Source organism: Manis javanica, chromosome 2, assembly GCF_040802235.1.
Source record: "Manis javanica isolate MJ-LG chromosome 2, MJ_LKY, whole genome shotgun sequence".
NCBI lineage: Eukaryota > Metazoa > Chordata > Mammalia > Pholidota > Manidae > Manis > Manis javanica.
In genome coordinates, this window is record NC_133157.1 from 176,420,653 (window position 1) to 176,440,845 (window position 20,193).

General features: G+C 38.7%; 2 protein-coding genes across 2 annotated transcripts in view; one reads left to right on the forward strand and one right to left on the reverse strand.

Annotated features, from left to right (window-relative positions):
* The window catches only part of PIP4P2 (phosphatidylinositol-4,5-bisphosphate 4-phosphatase 2), a 57,316-nt gene extending 37,363 nt beyond the window's left edge, over positions 1-19,953 (reverse strand). Inside the window, exon 1 of the mRNA XM_017646007.3 lies at positions 19,654-19,953. Coding sequence (XP_017501496.2) covers positions 19,654-19,759 — 106 coding nt within the window. The 5' untranslated portion in view covers positions 19,760-19,953. The remainder of the gene's footprint in view (positions 1-19,653) is intronic.
* LOC108387666 (U6 snRNA-associated Sm-like protein LSm8) lies at positions 5,131-5,498 on the forward strand. The gene is given in 2 exon segments (XM_036995841.2): positions 5,131-5,250; positions 5,253-5,498. Coding segments are annotated over 2 exon segments (366 nt in total).
* Positions 19,954-20,193: the final 240 nt, after the last annotated feature.

Consider the following 20,193-nt stretch of genomic DNA (forward strand, 5'->3'; position numbering starts at 1 on the left):
TGCAGGGCTGTAGCACAGAGGCTCTTTCCTGCACACACGGCCCACTGGACCTGGCAGTGGAGGCAGACATTACAGTGGAAAGGCAGGAAACCCTCCCAGCTGAGCTCTTTCCTCCTGGCAGGCACCAGTTCCTCCACCTGTAACCCCTACCATTGCTGTAGGCGCAAGGAAGCTCCAGAAAGTAGAGCTTCTGGACACTAGAGGGTGCTGCCTACACAAAGTTATTATTCCAAAGGAAGCAGCAAAAATATATGGTCAAAATAAAATTACAAGAAAAAATGCCAGAAAGAGAGCTTAGTGAAATGGAAATCACTAATTTCTTGATAAAGATTCAAAGTAAACATCAAAAACATGCTCATGGAACTACAAAAAAATATCCAAGATCTCAGGGAGGGCTTCAACGAAGAGATAGAAACTAAAAAATACAGTATCTGAAATGAAACATACAATGAAGGGACTTAAAAGTAGATTAGACAAGGTAGAGAAGATGGTAAATGAAATAGAAATGAGAGAACAGGAAAACAAGCTGAAGCACAGAGAGAAAAAAGGATCTCTAGGAATGAAAGAATAATAAGAGAGTGGTGTGACCAATCCAGACAAAACAATATTCAGAAAAGGAAAAAAGCAGAAAAGGGAAAGAAAGTCTCTTTGAGGAAATAATTGCTGAAAACCTCCCCAATCTGGGGAAGAAAATAGTCTCTCAGGTCACAGAAGTACAGAGACCTCCAAAACACAAGGAACCTGAGAAAGACAACACCAAGACATAATAATTAAAATGGCAGAGATCAAGGACAAAGAGAGAGTACTGAACGCAGCCAGAGAGAAAAAGGATCACTTACAAAGGAAATCCCATCAGACTACTAGCAGGCTTCTCAGCAGAAATCTTGCAGGCCAGAGGGAAGTAGCATGATATATTTAATATAATGAAACAGAAGGGTTCCAACCAAAAATATTCTACTTGACAAGATTATCATTTAAATTTAAAGCAGGGATTAAACAATTTCCAGATCAGCAAAAGTTGAGGGAATTCACCATAACCAAACCATCTCTACAAGATATTTTAAAGGGACTGCTCTAAATGGAAAGGCTTCTAAGGCTAAATAGCTGTCACCAGAGAAAATAAACCCACAGCAAAAAATTAATTACTAAGTAAATACAAAATTAAATCATAAAAGTTCATCAAGGGATACACAAAGATTACAGAATATGACACCTAATATATAAAGACTGGAGGAGGAAGAAGAAGGAGGAGGAAAAAAAGAATCTTTAGATTTTGTTTGAAATAAAGTAATAAGCAATTTAAGATAAACTCTTAAGATAGTAGGAAGCTACCCTTGAACTTTTGGTAACCACACATCTAAAGCCTACAATGACAATAAGTACATATCTATGGATCATTACCTTAAATGTAAATGTACTGAATGCACCAATCAAAAGACATAGAGTGGCACAATGGATAAAAAACAAGACCCATATGTATGCTGCCAACAAGAGACTCACTTCAAACCCAGAGACATATACAGACTAAAAGTGAATGGATGGAAAAAGATATTCCATGCAAATAAAAGGGAGAAAAAAGCAAAAGTAGCAGTACTTACATTAGACAAAATAGATTTCCAAACAAAGAAAGTAACAAGAGACAAAGAAAGACATTACATAATGAAAAAGGGTCAGTTCCCACAAAAGGATATAACCACTATATATATCTATGCACCCAATATAGGTGCACATAAATATGTGAAACAAATACTAACAGAATTAAAGGGGACATGGATGTGAGGCATTCATCTTAGGAGACTTCAACACACCACTCACACCAAAAGATAGATCAACCAGACAAAAAGTAAGTAAGGGGACAGAGTCACTGAGCACACATTAGAACAGATGGACATAAAAGACATCTACAGAACACACCATTCAAAAGCAGCAGGATTCACATTCTTCTCAAGTGCACATGGAACGTGCACATGGAATGTTTTTGAGGATAGATCACATACTATGTCACAAAAAGAGCCCAATAAATTTAAAAAGACTGAAATTGTGCCAACCAACTTCTCAGACCACAAAGGTATGAAACTAGAAATAAATTATGCAAAGAAAACCAAAAAGCCCACAAACACATGCAGGCTTAACAACATGCTCCTAAATAATGAATGGATCAATGACCAAAGTAAAACAGAGATCAAGCAATATATGGAGACAAATGAAAACAACAACTCAACCAACAGACCAAAACCTGTGGGATACAGTGAAAGCAGTTCTAAGAGGAAAGTATGTATCAATACAGGCCTACCTCGAGAAAGAACAATCCCAAATGAGCAGTTTAAACTGACAATTAATGAAACTAGAAAAAGAACACGAGGCCCAAAGTCTGTAGACAGAGGAACATAATGTAAGATTAGAGCAAAATAAATAAATTTGAGAAGAATAAAACAATAGAAAGAATCAAGAAAACCAAGAACTGGTTCTTTGAAAAAATAAACAAAATTGATAAACCCCTAGCCAGACTTATCAAGAAAAAAAGAGAGTATACACACATAAACAGAACCAGAAATGAAAAAGGAAAAATCACAACAGACACCACAGAAATCACAGAATTATTAGAGAATACTAAGAAAAAATATATGCCAATAAATTGTACTAAAAGAAATGAACAACTTTCTAGAAAAATACAACCTTCTAAGATGACCCAGAAAGAAATAGAAAATTGGAACAGACCAATTACCAGCAATAAAATTGAATTGGTAATCAAAAAAATTACCTAAGAACAAAACCTCAGTCCCAATGAATTCACGGCTGAATTTTATCAAACATTTTAAGAAGAGCTAATGTGCATCCTCCTTAAGTTTTCCAAAAAGTTAGAAGAGGGAACACATCCAAACTCATTCTATGAGGGCAGCATCACTCTAATACCAAAACCAGACAAAGACACTGCAAAGAAAGAAAATTACAGACCAATATCCCTGATGAACATAGATGCAAAAATCCTCAACAAAATGTTAGCAAACTGAATTAAAAAATATATCAAAAAGATCATCCATCATGACCAAGTGGTACTTTTATCCAACATAGTACTGGAAGTCCTAGCCACAGCAATGAGAAAACAAAGATTTTTAAGGAAGAGGTTAAACTGTCCCTGTTGCAGATGACATGATATTGGACATACAAAACCCTAAAGAATCCACCCCAAAACTACTAGAACTAATAACTGAATTCAGCAAAGTTGCAGGATACAAAAGTAATACACAGAAATATGTAGCATTCCTATACACTAACTATGAATGTGCGTAAAGAGAAACCAGGAAAACAATTCCATTTACAATTGCATCAAAAAGGAAAAAAAACCCTAGAAATAAATCTAACCAAGGAAGTGAAAGACCTATACTCTGAAAACTACAAGACACTCATTGAAGAAATTAAAGAAGACACAAATAAGTGGAAATCTATCCCATGCTCATTTATGGAAGAATTAATATTGTCAAATGGCCTAAAGCAATATACAGATTTAATGCAATCCCTATCAAAATTCCAACAGCATTCAACAAACTACAACAAATAGTTTTAAAATTCATACTGAAGCACAAAAGACCCTGAATAGCCAAAGCAATCCTGAGAAGAACAAAGCTGGGGGGATTATGCTCCCAAACTTCAAGCTCTAAAGTCACAGTAATCAAAACAATTTGGTACTGGCACAAGAACAGACTGATAGATCAATGCAACAGAGCAGAGAGCCCAGATATGAACCCACACGTATATGGCTAATTAATATATGATAAAGGAGCCATGGATATACAATGGGGAAATGACAGCTTCTTCAACAAATCGTGTTGGCAAAACTGGACAGCTACAGGTAAGAGAATGAAACTGGATTATTGTCAAACTCCATACACAAAAGTAACATGAAATGGATCAAAGACCTGAATGTAAATTATGAAACCATTAAACTCATAGAAGAAAACATAGGGAAAAATCTCTTGAACAAAAACATAAGCAACTTTTTCCTGAATACATCTCCTTAGGCAAGGGAAACAAAAGCAAAAATCAACAAATGGACTACATCAAACTAAAAAGCTTCTGTACAGCAAAGGACACCATCAGCAGAATAAAAAGGCATCCTATAATATGGGAGAATATGTTTGTATATGACATATCCAATAAGGGGTTAACATCCAAAATATATAAAGAACTCATTCACCTCAACATCCAAAAAATAAATAACCAGATTAAAAAATGGGCAGAGGATCTGAACACACACTTCTCCAAAGAAAAAATTCAAATGGCCAACAGGCACATGAAAAGATGCTCCACATCGCTAGCCAACAGAGAAATGCAAATTAAAACCACAATGAGATATCACCTCACATCAGTTAGGATGCCCAACATCGAACAGACAAGAAATAAATGCTGGTGAGGATGTGGAGAAAGGGGAACCCTGCTACACTGTTGGTGGGAATGTAAATTAGTTCAACCATTGTGGAAAGCAGTATGGAGGTTCCTCATAAACCTAAAAATAGAAATGCCATTTGACCCAGTAATGACATTCCTAGGAATTAACCCAAAGAAAACAAGAACCCTGATTAAAAAAGACTTATGCACCCCTATGTTATTGCAGCACTATTTACAACAGTCCATATATGGAGGCTACCTAAGTGTGTACCAATAGATGAATGGATGGAGCTAGAGGACATTATGCTCAGTGAAATAAGCCTCGTGGAGAAAGACAGGTACCAAATAATTTCCCTTGTCTGTGGAGTATAACAACGAAGCAAAACTGAAGGAACAAAACAGCAGCAGACTTGCAGACACCAAGAAGGGACTAGCAGTTACCAAAGGGAAGGATTTGGGGAAGGTGGGTATGGAGGGAGGGAGAAGGGGATTAAGGGGCACTATAACTAGCAATTACAATACAGGCAGGTCACGGGGAAGGCAGTACAGCATGGACAAGACAAGTAATGACTCTATAGCATTTTACTACGCTGATAGAGACTGAAATGGTCAGGGCAGGGAGGGTGCTGTGAGGAGTTGATAGTATGGGTGAATGTTGAAACCACAATGTTTTCATGTGAAACCTTCATAAGACTCTATATCAATGATACTTGAATAAATAATAATGATAATAAAAGAAGGTTTATGGCCTGGCGGGTGTTTCTAGCTACCCTTACAGCCACTGCTGCTGTGTTACCCGTGCCGGCCGGGCCAAGAATCATGATGTCCGCCTTGGAGAACTACATCAACTGAACTGTTGCTGTTATATTACTTCTGATGGGAGAATGATTGTGGGAACATTGGAAGGTTTTGACCAGACCATTAATTTGATTTTAGATGAAAGCCACGAACGAGTGTTCAGCTCTTCACAGAGAGTAGAACAAGTGGTACTGGGGTTATACACCGTAAGAGGTGACAGTGTTGCAGTCATTAGAGAAATTGATGAGGAGACAAATTCTGCACTTGATTTGGGGAATATTCGAGCAGAACCTCTAAACTCTGTAGCACACTGAGGAAAAAGTACATACATTGGATGGACATCTGTAAATCTTTGTACAGAAACTGACTATTCTGAGGATGATGTAGGGAAATTTTATGACAGTGTAATTGTGGATTTTGACTTCATATTGATTCATTGTAATATGAGATGTAAATTAAAATATTTCTACATTTTCAAAAAAAAAAAAAGAAGGCTTATGGCCATCAGGTCATACATGTAGACTTACCCCTGGTCCAACGCACAGTGGTCCCAGTAGATCTGGGGACCCACTCTGAAGTTATTTTCCCTGTTTCTGAATATATAAATTGGAACAGACATTCTTGGCAACCAGAAAAATACTCGTTTGTTCTCTGGCCCATAGATTAAGGTTGGAAGGGTAATGTTGAGGCCCCTGGAACTTCTACCAAATGTGCCACCAGAGCCCTGGGAGGATGGCAGAGATCAGTGCCACTACAAAAGACTTGAAAGATGTAGGAGTGGTGATGCCTTTCATAGCTTCCCGCAACTCACTTCGTTTTTAAATCTGCTGCTCCAGGGCAATCCTACTTCTGTAACTGAGGAGGTGTGAAAAAGATTCCTCTATGAGCTCTGCCAGAGAAAGTCAAGAGGCCTTCAGCTATTATCAGGCAAAAGCAGCAGCAGGCACTCCATGATGGATTCCCAGGAGTTAGCTAGCAGTCAGTCAGTCAAGCACTTGAACATCCATTCTGTACCAGGCACTGGGCTAGGAATATGTCAGGGAGATGATGGAGAATGAGGGCACTCCAGGGCTCAAAGAGCTCACATTTTTCACATGTACAAAGGCAGTAAGACTAGTAGTGCAATTTGGTGTGTAAGAGCTCTGATAAAGACATGCACACAGGGGACTTTGGAAGCTTAGAATAGGCATCTAAATCTGACCAAGACAGAGAATGTGTGAGGGGTGAGGTGTGGGGGAGGAAAGAGGAGGCTGGTGGCATAGGGTCACTCTAGCACAATTTAGCATTCTTCAAGTGCTGCAACCTTTCTGTGTTTTTTTGCCATGAACTGCTTTCTCCTAACAGCAGCTCTAGAAAAACAGCCATACTTTATTAAGCATAGGGTAATATCAGCTTGGGACCCATATCAATATACATTCTAGTACCTCCAGCATGGCTTGTAGGAGCTTATGTGGATCCACAGTAACCCCAAAGAACAAAAGAACAACCAATCTTACACAGCAGATGATATGAGAACTGAATTCCACTATGAGCTACTTATCTCCCATTTTTCCCTCCCCTAGTGTTCTCAGGCAGTTGGGTTGTATCAAAACACTGCCATACAATTGGACATGCTGGCAAGAAATGCCCAATTACCTGCCAATGACCAATTCCTGGATGATAAAAGTCTCTGCTCGGGCTCCTCCATGTCTCATAAGGCAATATTTCTACCTCATTCTATTAATGCATTTCATCTGTGGCACTAGTGCTTTCAAGTATTGATAGCTATTGAGTTATGTATTCTCTCACTTTATCAACTACTGCATTTATTTCTATTTCAAAAAGTGCAATTTTTTCTGACACTATTTATGTGAACTCATATCATTTATATGCATGGCTCTGTTCTTACTTTTATATTTATAATATTGCTCCTAAGTAAGCATATGTTCCAAGAAAAATAGAGTGATACTCATTTTTAGTAAAGGAAGACAAATTGTTTACAAGGCAAAAAAGCACCTGCCTAGAAATAAAGAGACTGATTCTGTAGCCTGAGGAGATGAAAAATTACTACTGTCACTTTTCCTAGACAGATCACTTGTCATCAAGTATTACAGGTTGTGTGCATGTTCCAAGAGAAAGCAAGACACCACTTAACACATAACTAGGTATATAAACTAAATGATTACTTACACGTTACAAGTATTCATAAATCACAGTTATAAAATGTAGTTAGATATAACTGAACCCACAATTTTTACAAGGCATTTTAAATAAGAGAGAATATGAAAGGGAAAGTGACCTCAGTATATGAGGAAGGGAAAAAGTTAAACTCTACTTGTAAGGTCTTATTTGCTTAAATATATTTGCTAACATAGCACAATGTTAAGGCCCAATAGAATTAGATGGTTAAGATACATGAATGATTATATGATAGTCAGTATTTTTCTCTCTTGAAATGTTTCACCCATTAAAAAAAACAACCTAGGTATTAATAGTTTCTAGATGATAAATCAACAGTTTAGTAATTTTGGAATTTGGGACAGAGTCACCATAAAACTAAGCAAAATCAGACACATATATGGAGTGAAATTAACCACTTAGAACAATTATTTTTTTTATTGAAGTATCATTGATATACAATCTTAAACTGGTTTCAATTATACAACATAGTGGTTTAACAGCTACCCACATTATTAAATTCTCACCCCCACTAGTGCTAGAACCAATATTTTTTACATATGCAACAAATGTGGAAAGATATTTAATGAATAAATCCCCTAAATTCTAGTGCTTACATATTTTTACCCCATGGGTTAACTAAATTTCATTAAAACAATACAGATTGCTAAAGAAATCAGAAGTTAATGCATGTAGAGGGCAGTTTCTCATTAAAACCAGCAGGGGGCATCGATAAAGAGTACCTTCCCTTGCTATGTGGGCATTTCTTAGTGAGGAAAGATGTGACTACATACATGCTCTGCTGGATCACTTCTACCTTTTGCTTTCACATGCCTCCAGCCCCCTGTAAAACCTTCACTCCCTAAGTGACTTCACCATCACCATCATGCCATTTCATGTTTTCTCAGTCTATCATTCATTTCCTAGTATTTGTTGAGGTCCTAGATGTAAAAGACCTTTTACAAGGGGCTATGGTAGAACTCAAAGATAAGAGATACAGGAATCTTATCTCCTCCTGGTCTCCTTCAAAGGGTCATGCACACCAGTAAGCATTAACATATATATAGTGGACCTGTTGAGAGATATTGAAAACATATATCTTTCAGTTAATAGAGGTTAGAAAGGACTGCATGAATCGAAAAGACTAAGAACAACAAATGCTGGCAAGGATGTGAAGAAAGGGGAACCCTCCTACCTCCTACACTGCTGGTGGGAATATATGGTTCCTCAAAAAGCTAAAAATAGAAATACCATTTGACCAGGGAATCCCACTCCTTGGAATTTACCCAAAGAATACAACTTCTCAGACTCAAAAAGACATATGCACCCCTGTGTTTATCGCAGCACTATTTACAATAGCCAAGATATGGAAGCAACCTAAGTGTCCATCAGTAGATGATGAATGGATAAAGACGTGGTACAAACACACAATGGAACACTATTCAGCCGTAAGAACAACATTTGCAACAACATGGATGGAGCTGGAGGATATTATGCTCAGTGAAATAGGCCAGGCATAGAAAGAGAAGTGCCAAATGATTTCACTCATTTGTGGAGTATAACAACAAAGTAAAACTGAAGGAACCAAACAGCAGCAGACTCACAGACTCCAAGAAGGGACTAGTGGTTACCAAAGGGGAGGGGTGTGGGCAGGTGGGGAGGGAGGGAGAAGGGGATGGATGGGTATTATGCTTAGTACACATGGTGTGGGAGGTCATGGGAAAACAGTTTAGCACAGAGAAGGCAAACAGTGACTCTGTGGCATCTTACTACACTGATGGACAGTGACTGTATTGGGGTATGGGTGGGGACTTGATAATATGGGTAAATGTAATAACCACATTGTTTTTTCATGTGAAACCTTCAAAGAGTGTATATCAATAATACCTTAATAAAAAATTTTTTAAAAAGGAAAAAGAAAAAAGAAAGGACTGCATGAAAGAAAAGAGTTTTGATGAATAGGTAGGATTTGAATGTTTCAGTTCCCAAAATCTCTTTTCTACTCATCTACCTCATAGGAAATTAAAAGTAATGCCTCATCAAGAAAAGGCTAGAAGTGGCTAATAAATGATACCAGTATGAGGCAATGAGTACAGTCTTAGGGAAAAGCATACACATACAATGATACATTTCCCATTTCAAAACAGGATTCTTCCTACTAAGACCTTGAGAGGCTGAAGTAATGGACCAAATCAAACACAATGAAATATAAGGTGCAACTGCAAGGACTTGAAACAGAGACGTGGGGACATATCTAAAAAATGGCATTTGTTAAAGTGTTCAGGGTACTAGTCAAGGATAAACTCAACAAAGACCAATAATATAATGTGGCCAAAGTCCTAATGTATTTTTAATGATATGTTTAATTTTTATTTACATGTCTCAAAATTCAGGCTACTGTAAAGGAGTGTAAGCTCAGAATTGTTACTCCAACTTCTGTGCCCATCCCCCATGCCCTGCTTTAGAGATTTCCATTAATTATTTTGTGACTCCTTCCAGTGTTTCTTTAGTCTCATACAGGTGATATACACATATACATATTTTCTTTCTCCCATCTTTTCTTACAAAAAAGGGAATATGCCTTATACATTATTCTTCACCTTGCCTTTTTCACTCTACTGGATATCCTGGCAATCTTTCCATATGGTATATAGAGTTTCCTCATTTCTTTTCCAGCTGCATAATGTTCCAGTATGTGAATATTTTATGGCTTATTGTGGTGTTTTACAACATAGCTGCAAATCCTTTGACATTCCTTCCACTGAAAGGTGAAGTCTATATTCCTTCACCTTAAGTCAAGGTGGTTTATAACTGCTTTGACCAATAGAGCATGGAAGAAGTGACACCATATTTCACTTTTGAGACTAGGTCATAAAAGACCATCTTTATTCAAGCATGTCTGCTAGTTTCAATAATAACCTTTATTCTTAATAGGGGCTGGTAGCAAATACAAATACTACTTTTGTTGACAATAGCAAAGTATTCTATATAGAGAACCAGAACAGGGTCCCTGAATTCCATGAATTTGGAAAATGGTTTTTTTTAGAAAACTTTGTATTAATTGGTGGAATCCATACATCTCTGTAGAAATCAATGCTTATTTGGGAAACATCCTTTGGACTAAGATTAATAACAACTCAGGTGTCCATGCAAGTCTTCTTACCTTAAATCTACTATCATCTCTATATAGTGCTCTTCCCCTGAATGGTGTAGCTCTTTACTTAATCTCTGAAACTATAAAATTACATCTTGTAACACCGTCCCCCAGATTCTCATTCTGGAGAAATCACATATTCAAATGTTGAACAATTAGGGGCCTTCTTGTACATTGTTTTATGAATCTACCAAACTTACATGTCTCAGGTTGACAAAATATTGGAGGAAGAAATATTTTGCCATTGTTTTTAAAAATAAACGCTTTGAACAGAATGCCCTAACCAGTCATGTGGCACATACAATTACAGTCTATAGAAGAAAAAAATATTGTATGCTAATTGGGTTTCTGGTGCTTAAAGTAGCCATGTAACACTCCTTTATGTCTAATATATTATCTTTCCATTTTCAAAAGGGTACTGGAAGAAACAGGAATGTGAGTGAAAGAGGGCCATTGGAAGCAAAAGAGTGAGGTAAGAATACATATGATCACCTGTATTTGAAAGTTCTGGGTATATTCTCCTAGGTGTATCCAGATTCCTTACCAAGAATAACTGTGTAATAGACTATAAAGGCAAAAGAGAACATACTATACCACTCTTTCTCAGATGGGAAACTGAAGCCTGGAGATTTAAATAACTATTCTAAGGTCAACAGCTAGCAACAGGCAGAAAGTACTCAAGTGGCAGGTCCCCCAGGCCAAACCATATCTATGGCAGATCATCGCTGAGATTATAAAGGGGTCTAGTTATACAGTGCTTGAGAAACTTACCTGAAGGCTTTGAGAAGGCACCATGCTTTCCATTTCTTTTTCACATATATTTGTTAAATTCTTAGAGAGAAATAAATTCACTTCACAATAGCAACTAGAGAAAGGAAAAAAATCTAGAAAAATGCCAAAGCAACACAAACTCTGATGCACCTAGAAGTCTTCTGAAAAGGACAGAAAACTTCTAACTTTAGGAGCTATTAAAGGGATGTCATTCCCAAGTTATGCAATATCTCTTCATCCTTACAAAAATGAAACACAAAGCAGCTGAGCATAAAAGTATATCCAGGGTTGTATGCTTTTCCCCAAATAGAAGGATTAGGGTTTCCATTTGGATTATTTCCCAGATAGTTGCTTACTGCCCACAAAGATAGTAATGAACATCCATCCCACTAACTCTCCCCTCTAACTTCTATAACTATCTGGCTAACATCTGTATCCATCTGGCAAATCTTTCAAGATTTTAACAGAATGCTCTACCCAAAAAGTTTGACATTCCTGAAAAGAGTTTGCAGAGTCTTTGGAAATAAATGGGAGGTTGATAGCATCATCTCCCCCAACAGCAAAGTGTTATCCTACTTATAATGAGTAGTTGTTGAATGAAATTTACTCTAGCACTGATGCCTCCTCAGACTCCAGACTTGTACATTCAACTGCCTACTCAACATTTCTAATTGAGTGATGACTAAAGGTACTTCAAACTCAACTGTTTGAAACAGAACATTGATTTCCTCTGCCCTTCTCCCCCTCCCCTACATACACCTCATTCCTTCTGTTTGTCCATCTTAGAAAAAAGCACATTTTTTTTTACCTAGTTGCTTAGGTCATCTTTGGAGATTTGTGTTGCCTTTCTTTGCACTGATTCAATCCATCATTAAGTCCTCCTGCTGCTCTTTGCTTAAACCATGTTCTGAATCCAACCACATCTCACTGCTGCTATCACCTCTGTGCTGGTTCAGACCACCACCTCTTGCTTATTCCACTCTAACAGCCTCCTGATCAGTCTCATGTCTTCTTAGCCTCTTCTCATTTCCCCCCAATAACCCATTCCCCACACATCAACCAGGATGAAAAGTAAAACATTTCATGCTCTCATTTCCTCTGAACCGTCCACAACTTTGCATTATCCTGGATATACAAGCCCATCTCCTGATGGTGACCTACACAGTTCCCCTGGTCTCCGCGGCTAGTCCTCTAGCCTCTACCACATTTCCCCTGAGTCACCAGGATGGAGTCTGCTGTCCTCAAGGTAAACATCATGTTCTATACCTGCTGTTCCACTTGCCCAGCTCATTCCTCTCCAAAGTCTTCCAACAGCCGATTCTGACTCATTTTTCAGGCCTCTAAGCAATTGTCATCTTTGAGATGAAGCTATTTGAAACATACCCCACGCAGCCAGTTACTCTCTATCCTCATGCCCTGCTTTATTTTCCTCACTCTCTGAAATTATAATGCTCATTGTATGTACCTCTCTTTGGGATGTAAGCTCCCAGGCGTCTGAAACAGTATAATAGGCACTCAAATATTTGAAAGGATCACTGATTGAATGAAACATCTCTTTATTACCATTTTAAAGATGCTGGGCAAAGCCATGAAGAAATGTGGGCATTATAAAATAGAATAAAAGAAGCATGGAGCCCAATGCCTGACGAATAATGGAAAATAATTATAATAGGAAATGGGCTTGCCACAATACTGGAAAACTGGAAGCAGATATACTTCACCAATGTTTGGCCTTTATTTTGCTTTCATAAGAATATGGCCTCAGTGAAGCACATTTTGATTCAAGAACCAACTTGAAAAAAAAAACTTTAAATGGAGCATTAGCTTTAGGATAGCACAAAATCAAACTTCAGCAAGACCCTACTTGCTCAGGGTGCACAGCTGGTGCATACCCCTCGTGGGGTCTTCAGAGAGCTTCAGGGAGCTGCTCTCAAATATGCTGCATCTATTTCTGCTCTTTGTGACAACCTGACTTCCAATGGGTTTCAGAACACTTGGAAGATAAAATGAGAATTTAATCTAATCTTACAGTGGGTTTTGCATGTGGTATGGGTCTCTGGGTCTGCATCATCTCTTCCAGCCAATCCTTAAATTTGGTAAGGATGCAAGGAGGTTCAGAAATTTAAAAGACTTCCCAAGGACTTTTAATTCAAGGACTCTAACACAGTGCAATGGATTGAATGTTTATGTTCCACCCTCATATGTTGAACTTGTAATCCTGTGTGATGGTATTAGCAGGTGGGGCTTTGGGTAGGTAATAGGTCACGAGGATAGAGCCCTTATGAGTGAGACTGGTGCTCTTAAGAAAGGGACCTGAGAGCTCTGTGCCCTCTCTCTGCCATGTCAGGATGCAAGAAGTTGGCAGTTTGCAACCCAGAAAAGAGCTTTAACCAGATACTGATCTGCTGGCATCTTGACCTAGGATCTCCTAGCCTCCAGAACTGTGAGAAACAAATGTTTGCTGTCTAAGCCACCCAGTGTATTGTATTCTGTTACAGCAGCCTGAACTCAGTAAGACACTCAGTAAAACTCTAGTCTAGTGTAAAACATAGTTCTAAATGAAATAAGATTTTGCCCCACTTTAAACTAAGGCACCGTTTCTAACTTTAGATTTCTCTAGACAGAGGAATCATAAATCTTATTTATGAATAAGAAATACAAGAGTTATATGTCAACTTATCTCTCAAACCAGGAGTCAATTTATTTTCTAGTCACTGAAAACATTTCCTTACGCAATTCAAATTTACACATTTTTTAAAAGGTGAAACAAAGGTAAAAAGGAAATGACAATGCCTTCTAAAGCACAATTATATTTCATAGGAAATTTAACTGTGATTTAGAATAAAGAAATATTAGCCTCTTCATTCAAGTTAAGTTGCTTCGAGGAAATTTCACAATTAAAATAAATGCATATTAGACTATTACATTAAATGGAAATGAATAATTCTTCAATGCTTTAAAAAGGATTTGAACATAAACATGTATAACAATCTCACTAAGTCACTAATGACTCCACGGCACTAAGCCCAAAGACTTTTTCTGTCCTTAATCTAGTTGCTCTTTCTTGCAGCTTTTGTCATGGTTGACCACTCCCTTCTTAAAGTTTTCTCTTCCTCTGATCCTGTGATATTACTGTCCCCTAGTTTTCCTCCTACCTCACTGGAACCTACTTATCAGTGTTTTTCTAGGCTCATTTTCTCCTAACACATGACTGAATATGGGAGTGTTTCAGAGTTTTGTCCTAGGCTCTCTCTCCTTTTCTTACTTTATTTTTTCTAAGTAGTCTCATGTAAAGCTTCCCAAACTTTTGCACATTTTGGTACAAAGGGAAATTGACAACAATTGCATAGCTACTCAGTGTTGGAGGCCACTGGGTTGGCAGCACCTGGTGCTCCAAGGACTGAGGATAGTATCTTAACACATGTGTACTCTATGTTAGCACATCCCATGGTACACTGGTGGGCCTTGGGAAGCTCTGAATCAGCACCCATGTATTCTGCCATCGCCAATATGCAAATAAGTTCATGGTCTGTGTTCCCAAAACTTGGCCCTCTTCCAGTGTTCTCCGTCTCAGGGAAGGTAATCACACTACGAAGTTGTGGAAGCCAGAATTCTAGGAGATACCCTTGCCACACCTCTCTTGTCCTCCCACATCCAATTCATCATCAAACCCTCTTCAATTTACTTCCTTAGCATTATCTCATCTCTCCACCTCTACCACCACCAGAGCCCAAGCTATCATCAATTTATCAGATTTGCCTGAGTCATTACAGTAACCACTCAAGTCATCTATCCTCATCCACTCTAAACCCCCTCTAATTTAGTATCTAACCTAAAATTGTGATTTAAATCATTATAACAATACTAAAGATCTAACCAGATCATCCCTTTGCTGAAGGCAAAATTCCTCAACATGACCCACAGTACCCTGCATGGCCTGATTAATACTTACTGTTCTGGTCATCTGTTGCTACAGAACAAATCACCCAAACACTTAATAGCTTAAAACAATGATTGAATATTAGCTTTCATGATTCTATGAGAAGTTTAGCCTCAGCTGGATGGTCATCACCTAGAATCTATTACCCTGGTGCAGTGAGAATTTGGCATGGAGTGGAGTCATCTGAAGCCCAGTCAACTGGGCTGTGCATCCAATATGCCTTCTTCACTCACATGTCCCAGGGCTGGTCAGACATCCCTCTCTCCATTTAACCTCTCCACATGGCAAGTTTGGAGTTCCTCAAAGTTCAGGGTTTTCAAATTTTTGTATGACAAGTTACTTTCCTCAAAGCACACTATAGAGACCAAGGCAAAAGCTGCGACCTAGTCCCCAAAGTCATCCAGCCAGTCAGTTTTCTTGCTTATTCTATAGGCCAAACTGAATCACAGGGTCAGCCCAGATTCAAGGATAGGAACTACCCAAGGACCTGAGTATCAAAAAGCATAGTTCTTAGAAGGGGGAAGAGGCTCTTTGGGGAATATCAACCACACCCACCTCTCCAATCCCACTTTGTAGCACATTCCCTATTACTGTTTCCACTTTAGCCATGTTGGCCTTCTTTCAGTTTCTTGTACTTAGCCATACTCTATCTTGCTTAAAGGCTTCTGCACTGTTTTCTTTGCCTAGAATGTTCTTCCAATCCCCCTTTGCCAATTAACTCCTGGTCAACTTTCAGACCTTAATCAAGTCTCAGGAAAGCCTTCTCTGATTTCCCTACCTAGTTAAATTTTTTTTATATACTTGTATGGCATCAGATACATTTCTAGTATTGTCTTCATCCCACTGCACTTTGCACTTGTTTGAGTAATTATTCAATTTATGTTTCAATATTCCACTAGACTGGAAGAGGAACTATGTCTGGTTTTTCCCTCTTACCACAGAGCTTGACTAGTACTCAAGTATTTATTTGCTGAATGAATGACAGAAATAAACTAAGCAAATGAAACTAACAATGTACTTTTTTTCCCTTAGAATTACAGTGAAATAGGTAGTCTCATGTTCACTAAATAGAAAACCTAAATATAAATCATTCTTCACAGAGTAAGTTCTCATAAATTTAAAGGTCATATTCTTTTGCCATATCCTACTTATAAAATTAGCAGATGTATAAAGAAATCAATTAAATGTAGCCAAATTGTGTAAGTTTTATGAGATTTCTTCCAATCTCCTTTTAAATAAGCCTAAAACTGTCTGATTTTAATTTCTCTGCTTTAACAAAAATGGACAAGTGTGCCAAATAAGGCACTGCAATCACAGGAGAGATGATTTCCTACTCTATGCACGAACCTGGTAGTGATAGTAAGAAACTTAGAAACCCAGGTGGATTGTTACACAGACTGCACATGATTCTCATTGTGCTAAAACCAGATGCACAATACTAACTGCTCCCAGGTACATTATCAATAATCTGTCTATAAATAAACACTCCAACAACTTTCAACTTGAAAAGGGATATTTCATCTTGGTGGGGAACTAACATTCCTATTCTTAGAAGGTAACACAAATAGCCCATGGTTGGAATGGAGAGAATATTTGCTACTTAACTACTTTTATGGCCCTTAACTATTCTTTAAAAAAAAAAAGTCTGTGCCATTATAAATGACATTATAACCAAAGTTCATTATCAAAAAGTACTTTCTATTTCTGGTCCTCTAAATCCCAAGTTTCAATTCTAACTGTTGCCAACTACTGAAAACATCTGGTACAGTGACAATGTTCTTACAATCTGAATTCAGCCATGTGTTTACTCATTCTTTCTCCCTACAACTACAACGTGTTGCTCCCAGAAGGGAAGGGTTTGGTCAGTCTGGTTCACCTACAGCAGTCTCTGGCACATTGTGCCCCCCCAGTGCATTGCTAAATGAGAAAACAGTGCTGGTCTTTTAGAATCAGATCTTGTGCATTACTCAAATCAAAATATTTGTGAAAATGCTTATTTATTATTTATTACGAAATTATATATGATATATAATGACAAATATATAATTACATAAAAATAGTTATGTTATTAAGAAAAGATATTCTGTCAAAAATGCTTCTAAAATGCCTTTATTACTGATTTATGCTTCTTGCTTCCTAGGTATTATGCCATATGAAATCAGTGTTTCTAATTACCTAACCTGTCTTATTTACTAGTTAAGAAAAAAACATTATTCTACCATAAAGCAGAAGGGGCTTTTTGCTAACTCAATTGTTAAAAACAAGACAATCGGCCCAAAATGGAGTCACTTATGCTAAGCCCCACATCACAAAAGGGAGCTTTACCTTAATTTCACTTGGGCCTCTCCCAGAAATGGAATCTTAAGTCAGTACATCAGGAGCTACCTGATCAGCACTCGTGAGGTAATGCTGATAAGCCCCTGCTATCCCCTAAAGTAAAGTGACCTTGTCATCACCAATCCACACTGTGCTAGTGTAACTTCTTCATCCTGCTCCCTTCTACCTAGAAAAGTCTTTCATTTTGTACAGCTCCTTGGAGCTCCTTTCTAGTAAACAGCTGGATAGGATGCTGCCAGGTTCATGGATCGTTGAATAAAGCCAATATGATCTTTAAAATTTACTCAGTTGAATTTTGTTTTTTTTTAACACTTTGAATTTCTTTGGTTATTAAAAGCTTTCTGGGATGAAATTTCATTTTCTCAGTGGCTGAACTGGAATGCGTGCTTTGTTGCATAGTTTGAGGAGCCTTATCAGACTAAACAAATGTACAGCAAATGACAAGGAAGTCTATGAGCAGGTCCATGAGTATGCTTATTTTGAATATGAGTGTGCACAGTGGAATAATTAGCCACTATTTACTAAAAGTAGGAAAATAAACATGGAAAATAGAGGGCATGAAAATCTGTTGGGGACAGTTGCTTAAATCCAAACTTAGTATCTTAATAAATTATCAAATAGTTTGTCTTAAAAGGTTGACTTGATGTAGTTGAAATATTCAGTAATAAGTTTTTAACCTAGTCTAGATTGTACAAGTTAGTTAACAGTAAAATATTAGTATCACGTTGCCATTAAGAGAAATACCTCCTCCTGGTAGCCTCTTACACAAGTGTAATGCTGACCAATAAACATGACTTACAGGTTTTCTGGGGGTTTAGTCTCTGTTCCATTTTGCACCTTATTTAACAATTCATCAATCACACTGAATTATTCACAACTAAACGTCTTTTTTTCTTTGTCCTGCTTCTAAGTGTGCATTTAGATCTGGATTGTTGCTTTTCAAGTTACAATGTGTTAAATGGAAATTTTACATACTAGACAAGTTTAACCTGCTCTACTGCTGCTCCAATTCCACACTTAAATTCCAGAACTTAGAAGAAGTTGTGTTACAAGAAACATGATCCACCCATATTTTGAAAGACGTTAATGTTTGCCTTGTTGGGTTTTTAAACATTTTTCACACGCAGCCAAAAAAAAAAAAGAGAGAGATGCACTTAAGCTACATTTGCAAGTGCCGTATTTGACCAATAGTTTCATTATTCTAAGTGGTTTTTAAAGTTGTGCCTTCCATTTGCTATAACTCCTGACTCCACTTTATCTCAGTTATGGAATCAACTAAAAGGCTTAGAACAAAGATAGAGCTTTGAACGAATTGAAGAGTTTGGTAAATAGATCCCCTCACTTCTTTCTTCAGACCCCATTGCCATAAAATCTTTTTTGATTCCATATCAAGAAGAGAAATAAATAGAAACACATGCACTATTAACTTGGGTTACTTTTAGAAGTTAATTTTAATTTCACCCAGATATGCATCAAAAATATTCCATCTTCCTTTCTTTTCCTTCTCATTCACCACTAAAGCTAACACATACTCCTTACAAGTAGGATTAATAAGAAAGGGCAGGAATTTCAGACACATTAGGAATATTGATTAACTCTATTCTTTTTGGTAAGGCAATTTCCTGATTTAACAGAACAGTGCTGGGTGAACGGTAAGAGATGCCTGTCTTTCATGTTAAGCCCTTTCAAGGGCAGATGCCAAGGTGAGCAGTATTCCTGGTTTCTCAGCAACCAGAGAGAATTTGTGAATGACTGAAAGATTTGCACCACTTCACAGCCGCACTTGGGGTCTAAAACAGCAAAGCCCAGTCAGGGAAATTCAGGTCACATCCTGCACCCCTGGGTAAGAGGGGATGAAGTACACACACACACACACACACACACACACCTCACACCAGTGGGCAGAAGGGGTGAAACACCCCCACCCAATCCACCCACCAGAAGCCCTGCGGCGAGCTCTCCCGCAGGCCAGCTCGTCTACGGAGGGCACGGCAGGCATCCCTCTCGCTGCCCAGGAGAGAGGCTCGCCTCCGCCCAGGAGCTAGAGCTACCTGGTCTATAGCATTCTAGGCTTTTCCTTACAAAGTAGAAAGGTCTCTGCTGGCCTTACCTCTAGGGCTGCTTTCTTGTAAGTACGGTGGGGCCGTGGGGGTGACGCTTCCCGAGGGGGATGCTGACAGCAGAGGCGAGCGTTCGTCCACCCCATCAGCAGCCATGACTGCAGCAGCGGCGGGGCTGGCGAGGGCTGAGCCGCGGGCCGCGCTCCGTGGAGCTGGTGGCTAGTGCTGAAGCCGCGGCTGCCGCCTGGGAGGGCCCGGGCTGTGTCACAAGGCAGGAGGCGGGGGGAGGGGAAGGTGCGGGACCCAGAGGCGGGGGCAGGAAAGCGCGTCGGGAAGCGTGTCTGGGAGAGCGGAGGGGAGAGAAAGGGCCCGGGAGAGGGGGAGGCGGGGCCTGGGCAGAGTCCGGGAGCATAGTAGGGCTGACTGGGAACGACTGGGAAGGGAAGGGAATATGCAAAGTGACCAAGATGCGGGAGGTGATGAGCCGGAGGAAGGGGTTACAACTCTTTTTCTCTTTGTACTTTACATTTCCTTAGCAAAGGAGAAGGATAAAGAGCAGGGGGTTAGAGAAAAAGCCTGTGACTTGATTA